The 12,579-nt window shown below is 39.2% G+C and overlaps 1 protein-coding gene across 6 annotated transcripts in view; it reads right to left on the bottom strand.

The window, feature by feature from the left end:
- BEND5 (BEN domain containing 5) overlaps window positions 1–12,579 on the bottom strand; it is a 923,509-nt gene that overhangs the window by 433,259 nt on the left and 477,671 nt on the right. For all 6 annotated transcript variants that reach the window (XM_032191937.1, XM_032191939.1, XM_032191938.1 and 3 more), the window contains one exon: window positions 1,504–1,543. In XM_032191937.1, coding sequence (XP_032047828.1) covers window positions 1,504–1,543 — 40 coding nt within the window. The remainder of the gene's footprint in view (window positions 1–1,503; window positions 1,544–12,579) is intronic.

Raw genomic sequence — 12,579 nt, 5'->3', positions numbered from 1 at the left:
TTCTCATATTAGGTTATTCTGTTCCCCAACCTTTCTTTTCTCTTAAAAACAAACAAACAAACAAACAAAAAAAAAAAAAAAAAAAGGAAAGAAAGAAAGAAAAAAAAAAAAAAAGGGTGATCTTTGGTACCCTTATCCAAGATCTGAGCGTCTGTTATGATTAAGACCTTCAGTGATTTTTTTTCTCTTTTTTTTTCCTCTACAAATAGACAATATTGAAGATATGAAAAATGTAAAAAAATAAAAAGTGCCATGTTTGTCCTTGAAGTTACAGTCAGAATAGTGACAATGGCTGTATCACACTGTATTGTTGCTTTTATCAGCAAGTGCCCTGAGCATACATTAACATAATTGCAAACTGCATGAAAAGTGAACATGCAAAAATGTGATGCAATTGCCAATAGCCTCAAACATCTGTCCCAACAAAGTGTTCCTCCTCCTTATTTTAATTCTTATTATTTTAACAAGGTTAGTGAAGGAGAAACCATGTCACAGATGATATCTACATTTAGGGTGTCAGAACAATTATTGATGCAAAATTGTTATCCAAGCAAATGTGTCACATTTTGTTCACTTCCCATAACACCTGTTCATTTCGCTAACACATTATTCCCAGTTAAAGCCAGAACTCATTACTCCCAGTTAAAGGCAAACTGAGAGCTTAATATGCACATACAGCTGAAAAAACAAAAAGTTAACCAAAAGATAGCACCATTCAGGCACAGCATACATCTGGAGCTGTTGGGCAGCAAACTTCTGTAAGTTTGCTTACAGAAGAAACTGAGAAGAAACTGCTTACGGAAAGAAACTGAGACAGAAAAATAACAATAAATTAATAGCCACGCAGCCTTAAGAGCAGAGATCAAATAGAAGCACTTCTTAAACAACTGGCATTTTAATCACAGTACTGAGGTCTTCAAACTCACGATGCCAAGGTGCCCGACATTTTTGTAGTATAACACATTTTGTTTTATCACTTCAACAGGCTAATATAGAAAGCCATTATGGAGAAGGCAGTTTAATGCATTTCAATTTTACCTAAATGTTTTTTGACCCACTTTGGCATTCTTCAGAACGAAGCCTGGACCTCCTGTCTCTCACTACCATGCACACAGAGGGCCAGTATGCCATTGCTCCCCAAACTGCTCACATTTGCCACCAAGGAAAATCAAACTCACATTTCTGTGATACTGGAGAACACATTGTGAATTTGAGGGCATCTGCCCTGCAGACATACCTCTAACTGTAACCCCAGGAGGCTTAAAGAAATATCAGCACTCAAATTCATAGAGTAAAGGTCTGAAGAGGCAGCTCTGTGAACGGATAACTGCCCGGGGCTTTGCCAAGCACAATATAGCTGTCACTTGTTATTATGTGAAAGATTTTCTGGGGAACAGTGTTTTTCATTTTGCATGTCAGAGACAGGGGGGGAAAAAAACACCACATTTAGACAACCACCTCTTTAAGAAAAGAGAAGAGAGCCGTGCGGCAGAGCTCACTTACCAGGGCTGGTTATTGTCAGGAGGTCAAGCTGCCGTCTCTGCTGAAAAACAAATTATAAAAGGAATTGTTAAAAGGGGACTAATTTTAGTCGGTCATCTTAGACCTGCAAAGTAAGTGTTCTGACATTTATAGCAGAATTAATTACAAGTTACATGGCTCACAGTTACTCTTTTGGATGGGATCCACATGTACTTTAGGAGGAATAAAGAAAAAATACTAGCTCAGTCCTTTTAATGTGTTTTTATTTGCACTTATAAAGTGTTACTATTTCTTTTTTTGGAGCATATACTTGAAATGGATAGCTAGAAGCACAGATGGACCGATATATTTATAAAAGTGGTTTATGATTCCACAGGGAAGGAGACGACGAACCAAGACAAGAAACCCTAAGTTCTTTATTCATATCAATCACTGACTCATAGCCTGTATGTGATCAAACACAATTACATTGCCTTGGGGTAAACCTTTCAAAGACTTGTAACGGTATCTAGACAAACTCAAGACTGATAAAAGGAAAGCTTCTTTTCATGCCGAGCACAGTTAGCCCATGGAGCTCATTGCCACCAGATATCCCTCACCCTAAAGCTCGCCAGTCTTGATCAACACTGAATATTTGTACAGATCACAAAATACAAGGATTGTGATGGCAAATACCAAGTTTAAACAGAATAGTGTTTTCTGGAATGGCTGCAAACTTTCACAGGTAAACCAACCTCTACTAACATTTCCCCCCCCCCCCCCCGGAACAAGCTATGCCACCAAAGCCTTGATGGTGGCCAGGGGCATCAGAGGTTCACCTTCCCCTTTACCATGTAGGAAAAGCTGTTACCTCCTCCATGTTTCCAGTCTAGAGAGACTTCTTCCACCATTAGATCTCTGTGGCCTTCCACTGAAATCCACATGTAACAGACAATTATCATCCTTTCAACATTTTTGAGGGTGCTCTCCATCACAGGAGAGCAGGACAGGGCAGGGCTAGCCCCCATCTCACAGGCAGACTAGACTCTTACTGCCTCTTCTTCCTCGCTTTTTTAACTTACTGTCTTCTCCCTAACTTTGACCAACATTAGTGTGTCTAGCTGGCATTTCAGATTATACTGTCCAGTTTAATTTCTCTCTCCTAATCTTCTCAATAATGTCTGTGTTACTTTCATTTATTGTCAGCCCTATTGATCTTTTTCTAATCTAATTCTCATCATTACATTCACTGTATTCCCTCGGTGACAGCTGAAAGTCCTTGAGGAGGAAACACTGACTTGGTATTCCCTACAGTGAACACTCTTCCCTGGAAATTACGACTGATGAAACTCCTTTCTAAACTCATAATTTCTCTATAAGTAAAGCTTCACTGGCTCAAGCGTGCAGACACAGCTGATCATCCACTGAATATACTTGAGTTACATGCCAACGCTGAACGTGGCCTGCTGGGAAACTGAGTAGGGTGTGAGGCTGAAAAAATATTTTCTGAAACCTTCCTGGCCTTCGGGACCTTACCTCTTGTGCAACGCAAACCATCTTAGAGAGAAACCTCATTCCTGTCTGCTTTTATAGGTACTCCCTGTTTGCTTAGCTCTGGCGAGGCATTTTGAGTATGGCTTTAGCAGCATGTTTGACATTTGCTTTATTATAAAATATAAGGCCAGCCTAAGCTATGCATGCCAGGCTAATGGTAAAAGGGAGCAGAGGACTCTGCCCCACTGCCTTGTGTTGCCTCTGCAAGAGCTATTCAGAAATGCTGTCCCTGCTCTCCCGGGGTGTGCTAACCCCAGAGTTGTTCTCAGGGAGCAACAAAGCAAAGTAAGCAATAACGCAAATCAAGGGCCCACCTCCCCAGTGGGAGCCGTAAGAAGAAATGTCTCCTAATGAGTTGAATTTTATATAGATCCCATGCCTTAATCCTGAGTTATATGTACAAAGATATGAAATGCCAGGGCTTAGCACCCACTGGGCCAGAACCTTTGCTTACTTTTCTTGGCACAACTGGAACTCCAAATGATGTATATCTAATGAACAGCTAGAGCATAAAACATATATCCAAAACCTATACTCTGTGAAAGCTTCTCCACTGGGAAAAAAAAGGTGGAATATAAATATCCTACATTAAAAAAGGTTGCAAACTCTATTGTTTGAATGGAGGGACATTCGGGTAGCTCAACTGGTCCCCAGTCCTGACTTAAGGTTATTAGAGTTAGAATAAGCATTAAATGAAAACCTAAGTGGCTTAACTTGATGCTGCAAGAAAATAAAAGCATACAGAATAGACTAAACAAAATATAAAACTTTTTTTTTTTTTCTTATAGGATGTTGCATTCAAATTGGCCTTGAAAAAAAATATATATATAGGTCCACAGGAAATATTTGTGTATGCGTTGAACTTTAAGCACAAGTTATTTCTGTGACTTCAAGTGGAGCAGCACTGATCTTTTGCATCAAACACCTAACTGCTGCAAGGGATTTGAAATGCCACCAGGTTCTTGGCACTGGCTCCACCCAAGCGCTCCAGGCTGGAGCTCAGTGGTGGCTGCCTGACCAGGGCACCCAGGGAGAAGAAATTTCTCTGCTCTGACCTTCAACAGACCTTGAAGAGATTTCTTGAATTTAGCACAGCAAGGGAAGTTTATGCACACTTACCCAAGCCTTGGAGAGGAGGAAACAGCAAAGTGCATTTCAGAATCATGCATTTCAACATGTAAAAATACACTAATTATGGATCCAATCACTTTCCGGAAATTCAAGCCTGCTCTCACATCTCAGGGGTTAGCTCTCTGCAGTTTCCAGGGCTCAGCTGGATGCAAGCAGACTAGTAACTATATGGATTTTTTAAAAAAAAACTTACTGGCACGCTTATGAGTAGCTATAAAAGCAACAGAATTTGGATTTAAAGAGAAAGACACTACACAAAGTGTCAAAGATTAAGAAAATAATGGCATCAGAAATATCACGGCTGTAGGGCTTTATAATCCTCTTCTCCCTTCAATGCTGAAAGATGCAGATTGCAGCTGTTGCCCCCCTCCAGCATGATCACCCTCTCCCTGTTTCGACAGATTTCTTGAAAGACGCATCTCAAGATGTCTGGCTTATTTTTTAATAATTATTATTTGTTTGTTTTGCCTTTAGTAATTTTCCACTTCTCAAACATCAGCTCCTGCAGAGATGTTTGGGAGTACCCCAGTCAAGATGCCTGGGACTACCCTGATCTTCAGGCAACCTCCTGTCCTAAGAATTACTACCTGAGTGCTATAAAACACGACTATCATTCCTGATATGAGGGGATGTGACAGTTTCCCTTATCACTAATTGTGCATTTCACCTACATTGACAAAAAGGCATTCCAGGAGAAACACTGAATTGATTTCCACAGCAACAGCCATAATGTATAAAAGGCAAACAGGAAGATTCACTCTATCACAGTATCTGTAGTGCTACAATCCTGTCCTACCCTTAAGGGGCAGCATCCTCATTTTCACTTTGCTGGCTATTTGAAAGCCCAAAGGCATGAAGAGGCCATTGGCAATTCCTCCTGGCTTCCCATCTTGTGCGTTTTTCCATCATTGGTACTATCCAGAGGCACAGTCCCTACAGTGCAGGGCTCTGCAACAAACCTGCAGCAGATCGTGTTCACTTCCATAAAATTAACACAGTCTTTAATTAATGCAATAAGCACTGATGAGTAATAAATCATATTAAAATACAAGGAAGGCAAATTTTTAATAAATTAAGCATTGATTCACTCAATAAATATTAATCTATTAAGCATCACGAATTCATTACATTTTAGAAAACTGGTTGAAAAACCTATCTGGTGATCTGGTCTAAAGTGTGCAGAATGGTCCCTGTTCACCCATAATGTGCACTTATTTTTAACGAATTCCCTAATTTATCATGTTAAACAACTTGCCTAAAAGTGAGCATGGAATATTATTCCATTGCCATATGCAATTTTCTTGACAGATTCTAATTCACTCCTTATATCGCTTCCTATATTTTTCCCAGTAATTCCCTTTCTGAGTACCTTCTTTCTCTTCCTTGATGTTGGTGGTCTTTAAAACACTTTCTGACTGGTGCCATTTAATTTTCACCTCAATTAACTCAGTGAGAGTTGCAATGCTAGGAAAAAAATATTGTGGGGGGTATAAATTAACTCATTCATTTAAGTTTGGCTTATCTATGAGATGTTCTTTCACACTTTGCCGAGTTCCTCCAACCTTTTATATAGATGTGGGATGTGCTGCACTTGCTTTGACTCTTATCTACAGATTAGCAAAAGAGAAGGAAAAAAAGCCAGATGCAAAGATGCCCCACGAGACTGATATGGAGCTGTTTCTGTAGCAACCGATGATTTTCTTCTCATGTAAGAATGAGCCTAGTCATATCTAATTCCGAATGTATCTGGGCCTCACTTGCCAGCCAAAGCTGTGTCAAGTATAAAGTCAATATAGTCAGAAAGAGTGATAAAAAAAGCAATTATAAAGTCATCTTCCTGCTCCTACACTCCCCCTCTAGCCAGGATCCAAAAGACATCCTTACCCCTACTTTCATTCCCAGCTCATCATCTCCAAGCCCCCAACATCCAATGAAGTGATGGAGGTGACAGGCAGCCACCCAGATTATCTCACAGAAGAAGATGCTTTGCTGGAAGCTCCTTCTCCCATCCCATGGCCTGGGAGATGGCAGTGCTCTGGCATGGCTTTCCCTAGGCTGCAGGGGCATCTAAGCCTGCCCCGGGACTATCTATTTATCTTTCTAAAACTATAGTTTTATATGAGTCACCACATAAATATCCTAAGCCCAGAGCTGAGATCAACTTCAGCTTTGGCAGGCTCTTGTTGGGTTTGTGCCATTTCACTGCCTTCACTCTGCAGGCACTATTTTCTGCACCTATGAACCCAAGGACAGACTGCCCATCTCACTAGCATCTCCTTCCATAGTCCACCCACACAAGGCTGGAATTGAGTCTCTGGGACCACAAGAAAGCTTTGTCTTCCTAAATGTATTTTACCCAGCCTGGTCTCTGCTATCGATTTCTTCTATCTAAATTTAATGTGGTTTGAACAGGTGTCTCTTCCTACCACCTTCAATCCACAATGTAATTCAGAGAGTTTAAAATTGAAATAAAGTGCATGTGGTATTTTTTATTTATTTATTTTGTTTGTTTGTTTTTGTTTCATTTCCCTGGAAGATTTGCCACAAGTTGTTGCTAATTTTGCCTCTTCCTTTTAACTTCTAAATTAGTGCTCTTCTATAAACAGACTGTGTTGACATAAGAGTAATTGAAACCAGTGCATCTCTGCACAAAGGAAAGCTGAGTATGTATTGAAGGGTTTGTAGAGCTGAATTTCACATTTCTCTGGCCTTTATTAATGCCACACTGAGTTATGTCAGTGCCTTTGAAAGCTATCCTATACCATTTCTTCATGAAAATCTCCAAAAGTTCAGACAAAAGTTCAAGGAGATCCCAACCATGCAACTTAGCACTGTGTGTACAACACAGCAGCACTCAAGCAGCACCAGAAGCCTCCTCAGCTTTGCACTGTGGGGATTTACAATAGAGATAAGGGAGGAAGAGAGGAACAGTGCAGACAAGGAGAGATTTCGGCTGTATCCGACCCGTTTGCACTGCCACATGGTGACAAGCTGCACACTGTGGTGTGTTCTGCTCATATGCAGGAGATGCTTCTGTAACAGAAAAGTGTAAAGCTTCTTTTTGTTGTTTGCTGTGGACAGTTTAAGAAATATTCAGGGATAATCAACATCTGGAAAATCTTTCTAGTGAAAACCTAGATAAAGAAGGAGTGTTAGAAAAAAAAAAAAAAAAGTAAAAAAAAATAAATAAAATAAAAAGTAAATATAATTATGTGAGCATTTCACATCTGTCTAGCTTCTCAAATGAGAGGTTCTCTACTTACACACTCTTTTCTTTCAGAGTGCAAGACTTATTGCCAGTGAGAGAATCTCAATTTATGTAATGATCCCAGTAAAATACTAATTCAAATCCTGTTAAAATAGATAATCTGATTATTTAAAGCTCTTTTTTTTTTTTTTCAAAGTTACAATATGATGCCAAGCAACAATCTTTTTTTTCCATCCTGAAATCATAAGTTTTGTTCATATAATGAAACAAGATCTCACATTTGTACCTGCTTTATTATTAGCTGCTAACATTCCTTGGTTTAATGATAAAATGAACCAGTCAGCTTGTTGACACTTGACTAGGATTTTAGTAAATTGCATCTCCTGTAGCTTAGTCTGTGGAATCAATTATTGATAGTATAGGTGTGGGGGAACATTTATAAAGTGGTTCGGGATATATTATCACTCATGCTAAGAGCTATAATGAGCATTTGAAACAGTGACCTCTACACACATTTGATCTTTGCAATATTTGGTAATTCAGTTCTGGTTTAGAATCAAGACCAAGTCCAAACAATGAAAGGCAGTGCTGATCTATTAAGTAACTTTACTCATCCTTACATTTCACATATTCTTCTCCTTAATATTTGACACCTGAGCAGTTCTTTCACAAAATCCAAAGTGCCAAGGATACATGATACTTTCCTGTATTTCAGAAACACTGCCAAACAAGTAGCTAAAACATATCCTTCTCCCTGCTTCAACTATTTATCTCCAGAATACAACACTCATACATAATGTATTATTTATTAACAAGCTCCCTAGTTCTTACAGTTGTGCTGTGCTCAAAAGCTATTTAGAAATAATATCAACACAATGAAGGCTCAGGAAACATTGAAAAGCCACGCGAGGTATCTTTGGGCACGTAAAAACACTCCCTAGTACCTATGGCAGTAGCAGGAGTAGGTCACAGCCTCAGAGCCCTGGTGAACATATTACCACTAGTATCAGTAGATCATTGCCCAAAGCAACTGCTATGGGAGCTGAGTAACCTGAGCAGCTGCGCATTGGAGGCCATTTGCAATACGCATCATCACTTTTATTGGTCACACCAATTCTCAGTCTGTTCCATGTATTCTTGAGTGACATCTGCTGGTGCTTTATCTATAAATTGCCTTATTTACATATAGAGCACTCATAAAGATAGTATCCAGAGTCTCAGTGAACCACTAGGAACCAAAAAAAAAAGTCCATCAATTCACTAGGAAATATTTGCAATCACAAGAAAAAGTCATTAAGACTTTCTTATCTCTGGGAAGAAAGAGAGGAGGAACAAGCTGCTCTGGTATATGAACTGATCCTTAACTTTGCAAATGAGCGTTAGGACAACAGAAGAACTCTTACATTTTCCTATGCTTCTGCCTCTGTAAAAAAAAAAAACAGAAACATCCTCAGACACCTCAGTGAAGTAATCGAAAGATAGAATTGTAGTGACTATATGGTTAATGATGTATACTATGCACATACATTGCACCCTCTCAGATGAGGGCATAGAAGGACATCCTTGATTATTTAATAGTGCTGTCTCTTTCAGCCATGTCAAAATATGCCAAGCAAATCCAATCACTTCATTGAACCCAAATGGCAAACGACTCAGAGCTCCCAACTTCATAAGCTTCCACCTTCCTACTTAATTTAGGCCTGAAATGCTGATGCAAATTTACAGGCACAGTGCTGTAGTCATCCTACATCCTGCATAGGGTATATATACACAGCCTACTATTTCTGCCCCAGTAAAGATTAGGGAATGAGAACGGATGATATAACCAATATCTCATCTTCGCTCTGCTCTCCCCTAAAAGTTTGGGCCTACAAGAAGCATAGAAAGAGGATAAAGCCCATTTCTCCATGGTCTTGGCAGCCTGATGACACATCCAGGTTTGACTCCAGCCTCTTGTAGTTCCAATAACAACAAGGTGGCTGCATGCATGTATTAAATGAAGCCTGCATACTTATTCTGCAAGGATTTGGGATCTACTCACTCCACAATTTAACTCAGCTTTTTAAAGTGTTTGTTTTGGTAACAAACCACCATGCAGGTTTTTCATAGTTTGGTGTATTATTATGCAAATTGCAGAGCCGTGGTTATAATCCTGTGCTTGTGACATCAATTACTTAATGCCTATAGAGATTACTGTAATGCCACAAACAGCGGATTATGTCTTAAAGTACATACTAAGCAGCAGGAGCTAATAAACTCATCTCCTTAAACTTTATTTATTTTGGAAAAAAAGAGTAAACAAGGGCAGGAAAACCTATACAGACCACACAGAGTGCTATTAACAACCAAAATTCATACATGACACAGATTGCTTCTCAGGCATTGCACAGCCATTCTTTAGCTGTGAATTCCTGTCGTATGTCAAGTCTTATGAAGGAAAGAAGCAGCATTTGGACAGAAAAAGGGACAGATTAGTGAAAGCAATTATGAACTTTGAGAGTCCACCATTTGCAGGTGGGGGGCAAGGTAAACAACAGTGTTCAATGAATGTTTAATTAGAAACAAAGCATATCTACCTATAGCAGTAATGGGTTATTGACTAATTAGCCATTGTTTATGGGTTGTATTAGATAACAGACAAGACAGATTAACTCCCAACATATGCAATTTTAAAACTAACTATGCTATTGTAGGAGCCTGTGATCATATGCTAAAGGAGGCAAAAACCAAAGGTTCCTGTCCCTAATCTGCTCTATCTGGACTCTGAGCTTGAACTTCAGCTATGCACACCCTAACCAGCAGATCAATTCTCCTAACCCTTCTTTTGCTTTGTGTAACTAAGTAACTTTGTGTGCTTTGTGTAACTAAGTATTTATTGAAATGGGATGTAAGCTCCAACATCCACATCCAAAGTAGCAACTTGAAGCAGCTGTCCTGCTTTCTTCTTGTTGCCTAATACTTCAACAAACTGCCATCTTGCCAGAATAGACAGCACACGGTGAGGAAAGAGACCTATGTTGGGTTCTAGGAAATCACTGTTGATAGAACTGGAATTTGAAATTTTCATTAAAAAAAAAAAAAAAAGAGAGAGAGAAAGAGAGAGAGAAGAAAATCAGAACTAGAACTCTGAGGGAGTTACTGGGGAGTTTTCTGAAACACAAGAAATTCTCATTAAAAGATTTCTGCTTTGGAAGAAGTTAAATACTGTCTGGTTTAGGGAGCAGTATGCATTTACACTTGGGCTGGCTCAAACTCCGTGTTGGAATTCTGCTCAGGGCAGCAAGTAACCAAGCAGCAAAGCTCTGTATTATAGCACTGGCAGCATCCCATCCCTAATACACCTGGGCCCAGCCAAAGGAAATGCATCTTTGATAAACTTTTAAGAAACAGGCCTCCCATGGTTTCATACCATAAGGACAGCAATACAAAAGGAAGGAAGAAAAGACACATAAAAGATGCAGCACAATAGTAGATTTCCTTGTGAATATAAAATTTCTAAAAATTGCTGCATTTTCATGCATAAAACCTATGAATTATGTGTTAAGAAGTCCCTATGATCCACCAACAGAGTGAAAATAAACATGAGAGAAGACAACTTCTTTCGTTGCCATTTTCTCTGACTCCCCGGAGTCCCATCTCTCTTCTCCCTCCAAGAGCTCCCTGCTTTTGCTTCTGATTTTGTGTGAATTACCTGGATGTGTTTATCTTGGGTGTTATTTTCTTTTAAGGTATTGGAGTTTGCCTGAGATACAGATGAGCTGTGTGAGAACACAGCACAGGAATTTCCAGGTCACAGTTTCAGGGGTTGAAGGTGTTCTGCAAACATTCAAAATATATTCCCTTTCCACTCAAAGATGCCAATATTTAAAGGCAACTGCGTGACTCATACACAGTGGTAATGCATGCCATTTTATTTAGAAGAATGCCTCAACAGTACGTTATATTTCTAGTACCTCCCACTCAAACATGTCAGAAACTTAGAAAAACAAAGACAAAAACAGCAACCCAAAAGAAAGAAAAAAAAAAAAAAAAAAAAAAAAAAAAAAACATAAAAAAAACCCTACAGTTTCAGTAGTGCACAATTCAGCTCTACAAGCAGAGCAAACTTTCACCTGCAAGCCTAAAGTAGCTGGGCTTTCTTTATTACACAAAGCAGAATAAATACTGGGAGAACTTTATAACTGGTGAATGGTATGCATGAGATTTACAGTCTATATCACCTACAAAATCCTTCTTTAGTGATTTCTGTTTGAACCATCACTGTTCATTTTCAAAGCCATCTCACACCTACAGCTCCAAGCATTCAAAAGGAAAAGACAGAACTTCTTATTTTTTGAAAGTTACTTTTCCAGTTAGAATGACTTCAATCATACACATGTATACACAAATATATATATGTATATAGTCACAGAAAAACATGCAGAAATAATTATGCATCTGCATGCAGATGTGTGTATATACCACAGTGTGTCTATTCACTTCTGCATTGTAAGTGGTCATAAAACTATACGCACACCTTACCTATAGACAAGGAATTGATATAGGCAATTGGTATTGCAGCTACTGAAGGAAAAATACTTACCTTACCTATCCAAGGACCAAGCTAGCATTTGTCACTGACAGAAACACAGCAGTACTACTGCCGTGGGTGCCTAGTCGGAGAAGCATCCCTTTGAGGAGCTGAAGGAAATCTGCATTAGAGGAGTCAATGAAACTGATTTCCAATGCACCAGACTGGAGGAGTTCAGTTCCTAATCTTCAGCTGTGACTTCACTGGCTCTCTACTCTCGTCACATTCACTTTTACTCATTCATTTTTTTTTCCATTTCCTCCATGCAGCTGAAGTGCTATAGCCCAGTTTCATCTGCATTTTTCATACAGCTAATATTATGGGAATGTAAATCAGTAAATTGGAAATATCAGATTCAAAAGACTTGCACAACAGCTGGACAAAAGCAGTATTTTTTCTCATGCAGCATGGGGACAGCTAACTCCATTCCTCCAAGTCCTGCTCCAGCTGCCAAGGCAGCTTTGTAGCCAAAGACTTTTCTGCAATAGGACAGGCAGGAAAGAGGGGGAGAGAGAACTGAGAGTCTCCACATGGTATTTTAGAGGACTGCTTTATCTAACAGTCTTTTCACCCTATAGTGAGCAAAAATCCATGTTAGTCATATATAAGTCAAGACAACATGATAATTGTGAAAAGTTAAATTAGAATCTAGTAT

Source organism: Aythya fuligula, chromosome 8, assembly GCF_009819795.1.
Source record: "Aythya fuligula isolate bAytFul2 chromosome 8, bAytFul2.pri, whole genome shotgun sequence".
Classification (NCBI taxonomy): Eukaryota; Metazoa; Chordata; class Aves; order Anseriformes; family Anatidae; genus Aythya; species Aythya fuligula.
This window is presented reverse-complemented; position numbering and strand designations above follow the sequence as displayed.